This window comes from Pelobates fuscus, chromosome 5, assembly GCF_036172605.1.
Source record: "Pelobates fuscus isolate aPelFus1 chromosome 5, aPelFus1.pri, whole genome shotgun sequence".
In the NCBI taxonomy this organism is placed as follows: Eukaryota; Metazoa; Chordata; class Amphibia; order Anura; family Pelobatidae; genus Pelobates; species Pelobates fuscus.
This window is the reverse complement of record NC_086321.1, coordinates 154645686-154663109: the sequence shown is the minus strand read 5'-3', so window position 1 is coordinate 154663109 and position 17424 is coordinate 154645686. Positions and strand designations below refer to the sequence as shown.

Genomic DNA, 17424 nt, shown 5'->3' with positions numbered 1-17424 from the left:
AATACAGACTGACTCGAGTATAAGCCGAGTTGGGGTTTTTCAGCCCAAAAAATGGGCTGAAAAACTCGGCTTATACTCGAGTATATACGGTATATATATTCTATCCTTAATAATCTTATCCTCTCTACAGGTAAACTTTATGATGAGAAGGTGGACGTGTTTTCATTTGGAATTGTTCTGTGCGAGGTAGGAGAATACCATCAAAACAGCTGATCATGTTTTCTTATTTGAAGTAGGTTAAAAACAAACCAAGAATCTCGTACCTTGATACAGGGGTTAAAAAATCAGCAATATCATGAATATATATATATATGTGTGTTTGGTATGTCTGGCACTCATCCTACATCAAACAAATATGGATGTATATACCAAGATGCAGCACAGCGCTGAAAATATATACTATATAAAAAATTAGCGCACTCACTGGATTCCACAAACCTAATTTGTGTATTAAATTTCCACCAAAAAAAGATTGTTTCGACCTTCCATAAGGTGGAAACATTGATTTTTTTTTTTGATTTTTTTTTTTGATTTTTTTTGGATTTTTTTTTTTTGTGTGGAAATTTAAGACACTAATTTGATTTGTGGAATTCAGTGAATGTGCTAATTTTTTGTATTGGATGGATATCTATCTATCTATATCTCTATCACAAATAAAAGTCAAGAAACAGAATCCTTTGCTAGCTATCGCCAAGGATTTATGGAACATGAATACTGAATATAAAATGCAGGAAATCAATCTATATAAACAGTTACTGAACAAAATATATATTTATGAATGATTAAAAAAAGACAAAAATATTTAGTAAAATATGAATGGTTGCATCAATAGGATAGACTTTCCCTGAATGTAGATATTGATAACCCCATCAGTACCAGGCTTCCCATATAGAAAGAGAAAATATTCAGAAATACCAATTAAATAAGAACTGAATCCATAGTAATACTGAGACAGAACAATGCAGGAACAAGAACATATACTGTTGGTTTGTCTGAAGTGATCTTTGAAGAAGACATTTTTGTTGGAATGTGTGAGTGAAATCCTTAGAACTCCTAGGACCAGGGGCACTTCCAATTACACAGTTTACTCCTGTGTTTTTGTGGTACACTAGAAACAGAGAGAGGTTGTGCCTATATATAGATATTAACTCTTTAGAAACACCTCATAAGGAAAATGTGTTGGCAACTGATGACATGTGAGACACTGCATGGCAATTAAATTCCTCTAATATTGCCGTGAGCACTGTGATATGGCTTTTTCTGGAAGCCTCACTACTGATGCATCATTGAAATGGCTGTATGGAGATCCCAAAAGACAGGCAGAGTGGCCTTATGGTATGATTCAAAGGTGATCCAAAGCTGCTGCAGTGCATGCTGGGATCAGCTGTCAGCTGGCTTTTTCTGGGCTACCTCACAATGAGGCAATCCAACAGTAGCCCATGATTGGCCCCCAAGATAGTCAATTAAAGGGATTAACTGCTTTAATTATCAGACAAGACATTACTGTGATTTGCTCCCAGGATAATCAGACAACCCGGGGATCAATCTACCAAACTGCATTGCTAGGCTTAGGGGTTAGCACTTCATTTTATAAATGGTGTCAAATGTGATACTGGTCAGTCTGATGCCACAGATCGTATCACCACCAAATAGCTTATCTGGGAAGGAAGTAGAGGCATGCCAAAAGTAAGGCATGTCTCTAATGTAAGCCTAGAAATTACAAACCAGGGGAATATATATTTTTTTTATTATTATTTGTTATCAGAACTTAAATAATATATGTAATACAGGAAAGGGAGAAAGTTAAAATTTTAAATGGTCACAACCTTAACCATGCAATATATGTCCAAGCAATTATAAAGGAATTCCTTACAATAAAGCATTGGTTTTGCTATGGTATTGTCTTATATAGAATCCTTTTCACATACACCCTACTTTTTGCTATTAAGGTTGGGACTTTATTGTTTTATCTAATTTATTTTCAACATTGCTTCATCCATAGGCATTACTCCAATACTTTGTTTCCTTTAGGGAACATTTACATTTTGATTTCCACTGCAGGGTTAGGCCCTTTAAATTGGTGGACACAATTAAAGGACCTTATTTGTTTCTTTTCTTTGCTAAGGGAGAAAGTTGGTAGTGTTGTGCCGAAACTAATGTACGAGTAGGCCTGTAATAAAGAGGGCAAAAGAAATCGAAGAAAACACACTTTATTGCATGCTCATAAAGCTAAACATTTAAATGCTTTCCTGAATTCATTCATGGGTTGCTGAATATAAGTGTTGCACACAGAGGATTTCCATCTGCCCAGTCTTTTAATAATATGGACTGGTGTCCGTACTGGAGGAGTGCCCCAAATAGGAAAAGGGGTTATGTCCCAATTTTAGCAACAAGTTCTAACATAAAAAATGAACTTGGAAGTGGTAAGTGGGTGTCAGTGAAGAAGCAGTAAGGGAGAGGTAGCTGATGCGTGTGGATGGAAATGAATCAAGTATTTTAACGGGGCACCAGAGGGTGTCTGTCAGAAAGAGAGGGATTGTAGTAGGATGGTTAATTTTAGAAGATTGTAATGAGAGAATGTAATGTTCATTGTGTTTGACCAGGTTGGATAGTTTTAGACTTACACCACCGTGAATTCCCTAGGTCTAAGGAAGCCGTAAAAGGCGATATAAATAGCTGCTTTGATAACCTGCCTGGTTATTGATAGGGTTAGTATCCAGAAGGTCTGATAAGTTCCTGAATATGGGTCCGTCTATAGGTAGTCTACTGTTTGGAGGAGGGCGGTCAGTTTTGTTGATACTTTTTAGGATAGTTTTGATGGGGTATGAAGAAAGGAAAGGGGGATGATTGGGAAATGTGGTGTTGTATGCCTGTAAGATATAGTTTGATGGTGTTATGTGCTAATTTAAGGTGTAAGTGACGGAGGCAAAAGCCACCATGCATTCGATAGAATAATTATCCTGTAAGTGAAATGCCCCACCAAATTTGCGAAAACTGTCAATGCCCTATCGTATGCCGTCTTAGTGTTTGCTGACAGAGCGTTAAATGAAGTGTTCGTGCGTGGTTCATCAATTCTGTTAGCCCATAATTAGCTCTGGGAATGCTGGGATTCTGGATGTTCATTGGTGGAGGGATGTACCTTGTAAAATTCCTGAAAATTAGACCAGGATAAAGCGTCAGCTGCTGTGTTCCCGGAATATGGTCACATACCAAGAAAAATAGTAATTTGGCGGCAAGCCATGTCAATTTTAGTGCCAACCTTATTATAGTCAAAGAGGAGGACCGCCCTTTATTAAGCATTTTTCAGTTTATATATACGTCTATGTTGTAGGTAACAGGTAATGAAGAAAAAACTAAGCATGTTATTCCTAGTCCTGAGTTGGTCTTGGGCCTCTATCTTGACTGACGGAGGGACTTGTAGTAGGGTGAGACGTGGAGGGGTCTGCTTCGCAGGGACACAAGTTGGAGGAGTGTGTGGTAGAGCAAACCACACAAGATAGGGGTCTCAAGCCAGCAAAATGCCTGCAGAACAGCTCTGTGTCCAATTGATTCCAATCGATACGTGTGTTGAACTGGGCCAGAGCTGCTGTCCGCCTTGGGTGATACCGACTTGTGATAGTCGTAGAAAGCAAAACCCCCATACTTGTGTCCTAGATCCACCAGCTTGTGTAAATAGAGGTCGAATTCCTCCTGCCTCTGGGGGTACACAGAGCAAATTATCTCTGTATAATCCAAAGCCAAGAACGAATTCGGGGATGGAGAGTTTTTTTTATTTAAACGTGGATCTCTGGTTTTGAGGATCACAGAAATATCTCCGTAATTTAATGCTCTATTCTCTAGTATGTCCTGCGAAGCAATAAGGAGAGATACTAGGTTGACATCCTTGCCATCAAGAATGTTTGTTTGTTTTTCTTAATAGAAGCAGGAACCAAATGTGCAGGGGCAATGGCATGTGAAGTGGTGGGAGGGGGAGTAATATTAATGGCACTACCCTGTGTGTTTGTTGGTGCTGGTGTGGGGCTGGAACACCAGATGCGCTGATAGTAGATCTATCTTGATCATTCGTTTGTTAAGAGACTGAAGTGTAGATAAAATTGATGACAACGTGTCTTGCGTGTGTCCCATACTGGGATCGCTGGACTGGACCGCTAGCAACTTGTAGAGTTCCGCTTTCCTAGCTTTCGCCGGGAAATGGATGTTTCTACGATGTAGCTCAGGTGCCATTTTAGGTATGGTCCAGGATATCCGGGACCCAGGGCTAGTGGTAATGAGAGATTCTACAGAGGAGCTTGGCATAACAGGCGTGCTAGGCCTGGTAGGAGTGCCCTGGAGAAACAGATCGTCTCCTTGGATTGATTCTTCTGACATCCTTAAAAGAAAATAGTAAATGAGACATACTATTTATTTGAATGCCAAAGATAGTATCCAGTATGTAGAACTGGCTTGCTAACTAGTGCCGTTGGACAAAGAACTTAACTACCCCATGACAGGGGTAGTTGCCAAGTGGCGATGAGAGGCTCTACCTATGGTTTGGCCCGTGAGGAATAGTGGCCACTCGGTGATGGTAAAGAGACCGATGCTTATGGCCGTGGCTTGTGATGCCCTGAAAAACCCCTGGGGGTGTGAGGCATCTTATTAGTGCGTTGGGACGTTTGGGTAATACGGAGAATGAGAGGTGGGGAGTTGGCCTCGCAGGATCATGAAACTAAGTTATTAAATAAGGGCCAGCTCCTAACCCTTGCAGTCAGTTCTCTCTCCCAAGCAGGGGTTTGTCTTTTAAGAAAGTGCGTAACTGTAAACATACGTACCTAAGTACACTAAAAAAAAAAAAACAGAGGAAGAAGACCTGGAAATAACACCTCTGTGAAATAACGGTCTCTAATAATGCTATGGGATTAATGTCTGGAGATTGGCTAGGCCACTCCAGGACCTTAATGTGCTTCTTCTTGAGCCACTCCTTTGTTCCCTTGGCTGTGTTTTGGGTCATTGTCATGCTGGAATACCCATCCACGACCCATTTTCAATGCTCTGGCTGAGCGAAAGAGGTTCTCACCCAAGATTTGACGATACATGACTCTGTCCATCGTCCCTTTGATGCGGTGCAGTTGTCCTGTCCCCTTAGCAGAAAAACACCCCAAAGCATAATGTTTCCACCTCCATGTTTGATGGTGGGGATGGTGTTCTTGGGGTCATAGGCAGCATTCCTCCTCCAAAGAAAAAAAGTTACCTGTGCTCTTGCCCAAATCCCTATGTATATTTAACCCCTTAAGGACCAAACTTCTGGAATAAAAGGGAATCATGACATGTCACACATGTCATGTGTCCTTAAGGGGTTAAACTAATAGAGGTTATTTAGTTACTCCAATGGCTATTGGAGGGAATGCCCGCCTGCCACATCAAGGCAAACCTCTCAGGTGGGTCCTACACTGACTTTTCACCTTGCTTCTTGAGCTTCTGGCAAAGATATCGCTAATGAGAAAGAGAGGGTATTTCAAAGACTTTTTCCCCTCACTGTATGTGACCACCCAGTGATACAATACTGTCAAGATACTGAGCTGAAATGATAGGTGTAACAAAAATTAGAATAATGTAGTTAACTTACTTATTTGTGATGGAGAATGTTTAAGGGAAAATTAGAATAATAAACGAGGATATAGTAATGGACAGAATTTATAATAGACTATCTAATCTTGTGAACAAGAAAATCCTTACGAATAGATAGGTGAATTTAACGGGCAGTAGACTAATGTGAAAATGGAAATGTACCGAACAGTGACAACTATTAATGAACTGATAGAGGTGATGAGCGGAAAATCGCTAATAGAGTGTAAATGTAACGAACTATAAGACTCACAAGTAATGTATATGTACAAGTATACACAAGTACATACAAATACAATCAAATGGCCAAATATATGTACATGCACACCTACACAAGCACCAATACATGTACCTACACATATACAAATGTGCCTACACATACATAGACCCATATATGTATATGTACAGCAGACTCATACTCCAAGGAATCCATGTATAAAGTGGAATGTGGCAAAAATGTGGTTCTTTGTTGAGCTCATTGCACATGCCTACCCAGAATTCCTTGCAGTAGTGAGAGCCCTGTTAAAGTGAGATTTCTGTGGGAAAAGCAAGTCTTATGGCTTGACTGGTGTGTGCATTTGTGTTTTAGCAATGTATTGGCTATCTATATATCCATGTATCTATATCTCTATATCTGCCCTTTACATAAACAAAATATATGTATGGAGGCATAAGAAACAAAAAATTGCATGGGTGTGGAAATGTAAAAAAAGAAATCTACTTGTCCACTGGTCTAAAACCCAAATTCACTTGTCCTGATCCACAAAATCATTTTAATTAGAAATACTGGGGCCCCTACCTAGAGCATTTCTATTTGTGTCCTTACTTCTAGTGTGTCTGGTGTGTGCGTGTTGGCTGTGTTTATTATGTGTGTGGCCGGCGTTGGCTGTGTTTAATGTATAGGGGGTTTGTTGGCTATGTGTAATATGTATGTATGTGTGTTGGCTGTGTAATATGTGGTAGTGGGGCAGGCTGTTGATTGGCCAGGCCGGTGCAAGAATTATTGGCTTCACTAACGAAGGTGCATTTTCTTGGCAAAATGTTCTAGAGATGTGATGGAAAACACTAGATTGCCAGCCATTTCATATATCTTACAAAGGATATAAGCAGTGGTTCCCAAACTGTGTGCCACATGGCCCTGGGGAGCCACAAGATATTTTCCCGGTGCTATGATCATAGCACCAGGAACTGTGCCTCACTCTTCCCTGCAGGACCGGAGGGGAGATCAGAGATCTCCGTCTCCGGCTTGCAAGCAGTGTAATGCTGACCACCGGCAGGGAGGGAGGACCTAGGGTAGCTCTAACCTGTAGCTCTCGAGCTTGGAGCGTTGCCATGATTACCATGGCAACGCTCCAAATCTGATGAGAGTGAACTCTAGCAGCTCCTGAGGCTGCTAGAGTTCACTCTCACTACTTGGACCACCAGGGCTTCTCCACCGGACCCCCAGGGACTGCAGGAAATGTCTCCCCTCCCAGACAAAGGTAAGCAGGGAGGGCTGATATTAAAATAAATATATTTAATTTAATAAAAGAATTATATATTCATGAATTTGCCCTCCCACCCCACAAACCCCACAGTATCTTCCCCCATACACACACACTGCCCCTCAATACACATAATTGCCCTCCCCATACAAACACGCACTGTACCCCTTACTCACGAGCTGCACCCCTCACACACACTACTGACCCTATTCCCTTCTACATCCCCTATCCCGGCAGATCCCAGGTAAGTTGTCAAACTGTTCTTAAAATTGGCTGTAGTGGTTATTGTGCCTGGATTGATTCCTTAAATAATCTACCAGCGTCCCACCCAAGATTAGGTTCTAGATCTGCGCTTGAACGGCAAGCATTTCTGCCGAACAGGGGCCTAGTATATGCCGCTGTGCTGTACATATATACAACCTAAAACATTTTTTGACTTGGAGCGCCGTGGAAAAATATTAAAATATTAAGGGTGCCTTGAACCTAAGAAGTTTGTGAACCACGGATATAGAGTTTCACAAGCATACAAAAACTTAATTTAATATAGAATAGCTAAATGTTATTTAAAAAGAAACACTCTAACATTTATATTTCTAACATTAGAGGTACTTAAATACTTCGATGTAGAGGGTATCCCATTAAGAGGTAAAGCTATTTTGCTCCCTTATCCCAAAGATATCCCACAGCCGCCACTCCTCCCTGGCTGCGATCATAGTTACTTTTCCATTGAGAACCACTGGAGGGCTTACTTGTGCATTTATGGCAATCACCATGCTGTGCTATGCATATTTTAAATCTTCCAACAAAGTCATCCTAGAGTTCTAAATCAATGATTACTACATGTATAAAGGGGCCATCATGTTTCATTAAAGGAACACTCCTGTGTTTTGCAACCCCCTCACCCCTCCTCCAATAACCTTTCTTGCGGGCTTTGATAATTCCCTGTTGGTCTAGCAAGGGCTAAAATTACAGTATGAGGGCTTTTCTTTTGTTCAGGAGGAACAAAAGAGCTGAAAAACCTGATGAATCACCACACTCACTCTCTCTCACCCTCTCCAGGCAGAAGGCAGAGCAGCCTAGACAGTCTTGTGTGGGTGCCTGTGGTTTGCAGCTCCTTCACATTCCAGTGCTTATTTGTGAGTGCAGGACTGTGACTGTGCTTTCGATGTAGGTTCAAACCACACACTCCCTGGCCTGGCCCTGTGTAAGCCCCTAGCTTGGCTAAAGGGGTTAAAAAAAAGAAAATAAAAATCTTCCTGCGTTGAGCAATAGGAATTCTCCAACCCTGAAATTACCATGGAACAAACCGAGCAAAAATGCAACGAATGCTTTAGTCATACAAGAATGGGAACTTGTAAAATTGTCAGTCACTAAGGGTTTCCAAGGGAAAGAAATTAAGTTGTTATAGGTCCAGGCATTCCTGACTGAATCTTCAGACCTCTGAAGGAAGTAGCTGGGCAGAGTGACTGGGCGCCATCATAGAAAGTTTGAGGTTAACAGTTTAATGACTTAAGGTAAAACGGCACCTAGGATCTCCTGTCACCATGCCAACTTCATTGTGATAAAGTTGTTCTGGTACCTGGCGTGGTCCTTTTAAGAAACTGGTATATGTTGCCAAGATCGCATTGTTAGACAATCTTTGACTCACACAAAATGTGGTATAGTGTTCTATGCAGAAATTTATATACATTTTCTATAACATCCTTTGGTGTTTCTGCTCCATCTAATACTCGAAAGTTGCATTCCACATAAAATACTATAAATTGTCTTTATAATCTCCATCATTCTCTACTGCATTTCTGAAACCACCCACGTTTTTGCTCACCAGTTCAGCTGCATTACCAGAATTCTGTCCAAACACAAGTGACAGTCACTTTTGTGGCCAGTTTGCTTTTCCTAAAATTAGTTCCTGATTGGAATATAGTAAATGGGAGTGAAATATCCATGTATGTGTATCCCTTAATCTTTGCTGAAGTTTGTTAGTTTTAAAAAAATAATATATATATTTTTTCTTAGAAATCAGTAAGTGTTTTGATACATAGGAATTCTGTATTTTCTGCAGATTATTGGGCAAGTCTATGCTGACCCTGACTGCCTTCCACGTACATTGGATTTTGGCCTGAATGTCCAGCTCTTTTGGCAGAAATTTGTTTCTGATGATTGTCCGGCTGGCTTTTTCCCCCTTGCTGCATCTTGTTGTCAATTAGAGCCAGACAAGAGGTAACTGATATAAATCTTAACCTCCTTTCATTGCTCCTGTTTGCAACTTTCTATATTGCCTTCTTATCTCCGTTTTGTTCTTTCTAGGCCTGATTTTCCATACCTGCAGGATGCATTTACAGCTTTGTCTCTGTTCCTGGGTGACCTGGGGATCCCTTTACCATCAGAGCTGGAGGAACTAGAGCAGAACTTGAGATCGCAATATAACCTGACACGCAATAACACCACATCTCAAGCAAAAGACCAGACTTAAAGCAACCAGGGATGAAATGTGAACAAGAAACACTCTCCACCCTACCCTTTCCTCTCAAGTTCCAACACTTCCATTTTCTCACTTGCATTAAGTTTAAGAACAAAATGTATTACAGTCTCTTGCTTCTTATTGATAACTTGGAGACATTTGTATTAGGTCAACAGCTTGGCATGTGCTTTGCATTGACCTAGGGACCAAAACTCTAAAAGCCAGTGTGATCACGTAAAGCCACCTGTTACTACTGGGCATGTATTATGCCAAACTTTAAGAGGGATGTTGATATGATATGCTTGAACAGCCTCGCCACTTGAACAATATATTCAGACTTTGTTACCAAGCACACAATTTCAGTTATGAAGATGAGAAACTAGCATTTTTCTTTAGCTTTTCGTAACACTGTCTGTGGCCATGCCTGCACAACACTTACAAATCAAAATTATCTGCACTTTTTGAACTTTAAATGAAAGAAACAAAACATAACACTCGGCTGGCCTTTGAACAGCAACTCGTAGGGTGACGTCTCCCATACTGTGTTGCATATATTAAAGCAGGTGGTATTTGCCCTCAAGGTTGGGTATATATTCTGTGACTTATTGACCACTTTAGTAGAATTGATATTCTGCAGGGAAGAATTGCTGCATTTTGTATTTAAGTGAAAACTGGAATTTGTAGTCTTAAGATTGTATTTTTGTATTCTTTTTGAATGGACTTGTCACTCTACAAACTGTATACTCTGATAACTTGCCTATTCTTTTTTTTCCTCTTTTGGTGCTTTCCACAGTGAATGATAATATGATAACTATATCCACTGTAGATTATGTGAAAATGATTTTTGTGCAACCACTTAACTTTAGCAGGGGTAGCCATATCCAGGCATCCCAAATGTTGCTGGACTACAAAATGCTTACATTAACAATGAGTCTTAATTTACGTTCCCTACATGTTTATATGCAGGAACCTATAGCCTGACTTATTGTGCAGTTTGATTTACTGTGCATTATTATTTTGTGAAATTGTTTCAGTGCATTAACTCAGGCACTTATTTACCTCTTGCTGTTACAGCTTTATCTTGTAACCTAATGTGACCAGGGAGGGAAATGTGTTAGAGGAAAGCCTCATTATTTTCACTGGTTCTGGAGGCTTGTCTCTGGAGCTAGCCGCAGTAGAACATGACACTGTGACCTTGCTATAATCTAACTTCCTGGAGGCCACACGGATTCAATGCAGATGATTGTGCAGTTCAGCAGTTTGATTCAACAGGCTCTGCCTGCTCATTTTATTAGCAAAACACTCACTGTTACAAAAAAAAAAAAAAAACTTCAATAAACAGATTTCATACAATTTGTACATTCAACTCTGTTCTGTTAACAATTATAACCAGTGCCATGACATCAGAGCTTGTTAGTAGCGGATGATGGCATCAAAAGACATATGTACTGCAACGCACACATACATGTCAAGGGTCCTGTAAGGTTCAGACATTTACCTCATCCACAGCTTGAGAAATATATACATTATTGCCCTTCATGCACACAGCATGGAGGGCAGATCACCTCCACCTTTTGTGGCTCATTGAAGGTTTGAGCCTGGAAACAAAGTGCCAGCAACAGTCAATGTTATTGTAGATATTGAAGCTGCGGATATCTGACCACGACAGTCTTGGATTAGAAGATTGTAGACATAGAAAATTGAGGATATTGTAAAGCAGACCAAAAGGCCATTTGATTCTTAGCCCAGTCAATGAAACAAATTCTTACAAAGAGGAAAATAATTCAAACACCTAGCAACTACATGTGCCTTCACCATATTTATGCATGATGATGCTGTGCAGCTCCTGAAAGGTGAGATAATGCCACCATGTGCAGTCCACACTGATAAAACTGAGTGTCTTTGTCCACATTTTCATTCATCCAAATCTTTGTTCATGCTCCAGGTGTGCCTGTATGGTTCATTAAGGGATCTTCATCTTGTTCAGCATGGCTAGAGGGAATCTCTATGGTATTCTCATCTACAATGTCACATGATGGATTCAAAAATGCAGAGAGTGGTAAATTTATCCTCTGAATTCGCCTCTCTTCTATCTCTTGATCGTGCTTGCGCTTTAGGTCTCTTGCCCTAGGAGGAAGCAATAAAAGGTGTTCAGCAGAGAAAGCATCAGGAAGTGGTAAGAAAATACAGGAAATAGAATGTCAAGGGTACAAGCAGTACATATAATAATAGGATACTGATGAAGGTCTGGAGTAGGTTGAAGAAATCATTGCTCTTGTGATAATACATAGGTATGAGTGCAAAGGTTATACATCAAGCCAAAGCACTGGCACTTATGAGGATCTGATTAAATTAGCATAAGATGTCATACTGTGGTTCACAATTTGAGATTACACCATGTCATGGGTATGCAGTTTCTGATCTGTGTGGGTGTTGCTCTTATCAGATTATTTTTAAGCTATTGTAGAGAAGTAATAATGCAAAGTAAGAAAGTTGGTTACTTACCTCTTATACATATATCCAACTACAATGCCACTGCCGATGACAATAATTATAACAACCATGAGAATTCCCAGGATATACCCTGTAGGGAGAGGAAGACATCACCAAAATGTAACAGGCAGGCGTGTGTTGCCACACGTGGAATGAGACATACATTGCTTAGAAATTAGTAAATGACACTCACCTAATGTCCCCAGATCTTTTTTTTCCCGGGGTTTTACTTGAACCCTCTCGCTAATGCTGATAACAGGCTGTGCTTCACGAGACTTATCTGATGATTGTAATGACGGTTCTGTCTCTTTATAGAATGATACGGATTCTGCTGACACCTCCTGGTGCCATGGAGATACAGTCGGCTCAGACGTAGAGTTTTGCTTTGTAAGAGCTGAAAATAGAAGATGACACACAGGCGGTCAGGCATACTTAATCATATAGTTAATTGTGGGTCAATAGTACCAAACCCCAATCACTATTTCAGGTGTCATACAAATATGAACGGCATAATCAAAAATGGAGAAAAATACAAACCATTATATTAAAACACCAATGTTATGCAGATGGCAGAAAAAAAAAAATTCTGCAGGGAAATTGTGTGTCTCAAAGAGAGGGAATTTCCATTCCTGCATATAGATAGGTTTGCAGACCATTAAAGCGGCACTGTCATGCCAAACTTACCTTTCCCCCCCCTCCCCCACCATCGCCCTCTGTTAGAATCTGTTCTTCATTTCTTCCTGTCTGCTCTAGTTTTTTTTTTTTTTTTTTTAAACATAAGACAAAGTAGATCCTGGAGGACAATAGGTAACCCCATCATGACAGAGGGAGAGAAGAGGAAGCGATTAAAGAAAGGCAAGTTCAGCATGACAGTGCCGCTTTAACATGCAATATTCTGTATTTACCGAGTGTGTTTAAGAATTTCCAAATGCTTTAAGAAAAAGGTCCAGCCTGGAATCTCCCAATTTCTGCTAACCGATTCATTCATTCTAGTAACATCTGTGGGTCGATCCAATTATAATGCTAAAACTACTTCCTCCTAATTGAATAGGGGGTTATTCACAAATTACTGTGACACCTCTAGTTTGGTTGAAAGAAGGCAAGTGCCTATCCCAATGGGAACCCTCTTAGTGTAGATATGATAATGACTTGTGTAGTTGTTACAAGTACCCAGTACTGGCTGTTCCATCTGGGTTCACCCTCTCTAGGCAGGAGAAGATCCAACGTAGAACAAGACGGTACAGGTGTTTTAGCCACGTTTATGTACGGATTTCAACATATAAATACATTTCGTTCAGGTTAACTTTAAAGACAGGAACGTATGCCCTTTGGGGCTTACAGTGCTTTGATCTAGAGACCTAAACTTTACAAACAGAACCGTTTATAAAAGGGATAGTCAAATGCCAACCTCCAGCTGTAAAAGCTATAATTACCAAGGTTCATGGGAGTTGTATTTGCCACCAGAAAGAAAGAGAATCTTTGGGGATCCAATTTTTGCTCTTAGCCTAGTACTTTGGCAAAAGCAGACTGGCAAGGTTGTAGAGAAGCAAATCATTGTCAGCTACTAATTATTTACTTAACCCATTCTATTCTAGAGAGTATCTACCCTGGGTGTGATATTTTTTAAATGTGCCTGCTCTGAACTTCCCCAGAGGTATAAGTTAAAGACAAAAGACTGACATTTCAGCTACCTCACTGTTGCTATTTACTGCAGAGGAGGCCCTCTTGTGAATAAACTCTCTCCAAGATGTAGGAAAAGGCTTCTCCAATCACCACAAGTACTAGATTTTTAAAGTACCCAATTGTCTTAAAATAAATTCTTAAAAAAAAAAAAAAAACAACAACAACTTTAATTTAACCCCTTAATGACACATGACATGATTCCCTTTTATTCCATAAGTTTGGTCCTTAAGGGGTTAAATGGACACTGGTCACCAAAACAACTTTAGCTTAATTGGGCAGTTTTGATTTATAGATCATGCCCCTCCAGTGTCACTGCTTAATTCTCTGTCATTGAGGAGTTAAATCACTTTGTTTATACAGCCTAGTCACGCCTCCCTGCATGTGACGTACACAACCTTCCTAAACACTTCCTGTAAAGAGTCTTCTAATGTTTACACATCCTTTATTGCAAATTCTGTTTAAATTAGAATTTCTGATCTCCTGTTCTGTCAATAGCTTGTTATACCTTACATGATATGTAATTAAAGTCCAATTTACAGAATAGATTTAAAAAAATAAAAAAGTCACCTCTATTTGAAAATGAAACCATTTTATTTTCATGCACGTTGTGTCAGTTACATATAGGGGAGGTGTGGCTAGAACGGCATAAACAGAAACAAGGGATTTAACTCCTAAATGGCAGTTAATTGAGCAGTGAAACTTTAGATGCATGGATTTTATTATGCTAAAGCGGTTTTGGTGACTATAATGATACTACTTTCAAAAGGGTTTGGTTTGTTTTGGGGTTTTTTTAAGAAAAAAAAAAAGTTCAAAGTTGATCCAAAAATATTACATTATTTGAAAAGCTTATCTAAAAGTATCACATCAAGGCGTAATTTGAGGAATCTCTGCCTTCTCATTTGGCCATCCATTTATTTGTAAAACGGGAGCATGCTTTTGACCATGCAAAGGGAGAAATAAAAATAGCTTTTCTGCCAAAATGTTTGCGCTTTTTCTGCAAAGTATATGTGGAGGTGCCATATGGCGACCATCCTATTTAAGCAAATAAAAGTAGTGAATGCTATAGGAACCCGATTTATCCCCCAATGATATAAGTTTAGACAACAGGGTTATTAAGTAAAGTTAACACCAGGGCAGCCAAAACTGAAAGCAAAGCGGACTTAGAGAATGTTTCCAATTCAGCAAGTTTGACATCTCACTTTAATCTGAATACTTGAAATGAAATAAGATATGACATTACGATTTCATTAGGTCATTATTGATCATTTCTGGCAACCAGTCAGCACAGAAAAGCAGCCCGATCCTCCTTTTCCTACAGAGCACCGCAATTATGGAACGACCTCCCCAAGCCTGAAATACTTTAAGAGATCCCTCTCTAGATACCTCAAAACAGAATGCACGTGTTATGGTTGATTATATATTTCCTACCTGTTCTATGTTACAGTTTGTATTTATGGTGTATTAAAAGGAACAGTATAGTCACCTAAATTACTTTAGCTAAATAAAGCAGTTTTAGTGTATAGATCATTCCTCTGCAATTTCACTGCTCAATTCACTGTCATTTAGGAGTTAAATCACTTTGTTTCTGTTTATGCAGCCCTAGCCACACCTCCCCTGGCTAGGATTGACAGAGCCTGCATGAAAAAAAAAAACTGGTTTAACTTCTTAACAGATGTAATTTACCTTAAATAATTGTATCTCAATCTCTAAATTGAACTTTAATCACATACAGGAGTCTCTTGCAGGGTCTAGCAAGCTATTAACATAGCAGGGGATAAGAACATCTTAATTAAACAGAACTTGCAATAAAGAAAGCCTAAATAGGGCTCTCTATACAGGAAGTGTTTATGGAAGGCTGTGCAAGTCACATGCAGGGAGGTGTGACTAGGGTTCATAAACAAAGGGATTTCACTCCTAAATGGCAGAGGATTGAGCAGTGAGGCTGCGGGGGCATGTTCTATACACCAAAACGGCTTCATTAAGCTAAAGTTGTTCAGGTGACTATAGTGTCCCTTTAATATTGTTTTTGTATTTTATTGTACCATCATGTACCAATGCAATGTTTTGTGGACCCAGGACATACTTGAAAAACGAGAGAAATCTCAATGTATCTTTCCTGATAAAATATTTTATTGAAAAGAAAAAAAAAATGCATAACTAAGGAACTACAACTTTCTAGCCTTTTGATGACCACAACTCCCATATCTCTCCCTGCATTTTCAAACAGGGTTACAGTCAAACAGTTGAATTGTTGCTTTTGGTGTCCTGAATATGAACAGCAGGGGTGTAGGAGTAGCATTTGTCCACTTACAAATAAATCCGTCCATAGCAGCCAACAGACTAGCAAATGAATAATAAATAGGGTTGTTGGATCCACCATGTTTTTCCTAACAATAGATAGCATATGGGAAGGCCAGCCCTTCAGTATAAGTGCATATGTTTCAATATTCCTTTTTGATGTTAACTAGAGTCCTACGTGCAGATTTCGAATTCATCATACTTTAGGGGAGCACTTTTCATGCGCTACCCAACATGCATAAACTAGGTCTTTAGAGAAACATTGTGTCACCATTTCCTAGAAATCTGGGTACTCTCAGGGTAATGGAAGTGTTACATAACCCCATTTTGTGTTTTGTTTGGCTGATTTCAGCAGCAGGGAGTGCCTAATTCTATTAAAGTACACATGTTTACTGAAACTGGTAGCCAATCAGCATAGCCAATAAAAAGTGAAAATAGAAAGCACAGCGACAAGGCTATCCAATCCCAGCTACCTCACACAAACAGGGCAGATAGTTATAGTATCCTCTCCGCCCTAAGTACAGAAAAACAAGGTCATGTGATCTCCGCACACATGGTGAACAATGGGTTAATCGATCCATTTTCTTTTATCTGTTCCTATTGCTATAGTACACGGCCTCATGATTAGATCTAACGCCACGGAAATCACGGTTTATATAATAACACTAATCACGACACTTTGGTAAAAAACACGAGCTGTCCCTTTAATAATCACTACATGCATGTATATCCTATCACTGGTTGCATGTATGTATGTTTGGTAAATAACACGAGCTGTCCCTTTAATAATCACTACATGCATGTATATCCTATCACTGGATGCATTTATGTATATATGTATGGGCAGCCACAAGCAATCAAATTGCCCGACTTCATTGCAATGAGATGACTATTACCAAGCGCTCCTATGGCGAGGCACTGCAGCTCCTAGCACGCTCAGCCTGTATCCATTCCAACTCCCAGTATGCAGTGCTAGTGGCCGTGTATGGAGGTATGTAGGGGCAGCACAGCTATTCCTGTGACCCCTATCCCCGCAATATGTGCAATAATGAAGGCTTTCCGTGTGTCAGTTACCTGAGGTCCCGGGGAGCAGGTTGTAGCCCAGGATGAGCAGTAGGAGCTGGGGGGCCATTGTGGCTGTTGTTGGCTGCTATCAATGTGTTCTGCTCTGAGCTCACTCACTGCTGCCTATTTGCTCTCATTACACTATGTTGCTCCTGCTGCTTAGGACTTTTTTTTTTTTCAGGTTGTTTTTCCCATTTGCTACTCCTCCCCCTTACATGCAGGGTGGGTTTAAAGCCGGAAATATATCCAGTGATACTCATTCTGCAGTGCGGCTTACACATTGAGGGGTTATCTATAGGTGGGATATTCCCATCCCCATCAGGCAGTGTTTATCAGAGC

General features: G+C 40.0%; 2 protein-coding genes across 3 annotated transcripts in view; one reads left to right on the top strand and one right to left on the bottom strand.

Moving 5' to 3' along the window:
- LIMK2 (LIM domain kinase 2) overlaps positions 1 to 10899 on the top strand; it is a 38824-nt gene extending 27925 nt beyond the window's left edge. For both annotated transcript variants that reach the window (XM_063454573.1, XM_063454574.1), the window contains exons 14-16: positions 131 to 186; positions 9148 to 9305; positions 9393 to 10899. In XM_063454573.1, coding sequence (XP_063310643.1) covers positions 131 to 186; positions 9148 to 9305; positions 9393 to 9558 — 380 coding nt within the window. In that variant the 3' untranslated portion in view covers positions 9559 to 10899. The remainder of the gene's footprint in view (positions 1 to 130; positions 187 to 9147; positions 9306 to 9392) is intronic.
- PIK3IP1 (phosphoinositide-3-kinase interacting protein 1) lies at positions 10802 to 17269 on the bottom strand. Its single transcript, XM_063454576.1, has 4 exons — positions 17095 to 17269; positions 12233 to 12433; positions 12052 to 12130; positions 10802 to 11673 (listed from the first exon to the last, which is right to left on the bottom strand). Exons 1-4 carry the CDS (start codon positions 17150 to 17152, stop codon positions 11481 to 11483), a joined length of 531 nt encoding a protein of 176 aa, XP_063310646.1. The 5' UTR covers positions 17153 to 17269; the 3' UTR covers positions 10802 to 11480.
- Between the last annotated feature and the right edge of the window lie 155 nt (positions 17270 to 17424).

Bases quoted from the DNA above. Each gene is read 5' to 3' on its own strand.
- PIK3IP1 (XM_063454576.1), bottom strand. From the start codon at position 17,152: ATGGCCCCCCAGCTCCTACTGCTCATCCTGGGCTACAACCTGCTCCCC. The intron at 12,434-17,094 runs GTAACTGACACA...TTCTATTTTCAG, and splicing joins CCTGCTCCCCGGGACCTCAG to CTCTTACAAAGCAAAACTCT. The intron at 11,674-12,051 runs GTAAGTAACCAA...GCTTCCTCCTAG, and splicing joins GTTGGATATATGTATAAGAG to GGCAAGAGACCTAAAGCGCA.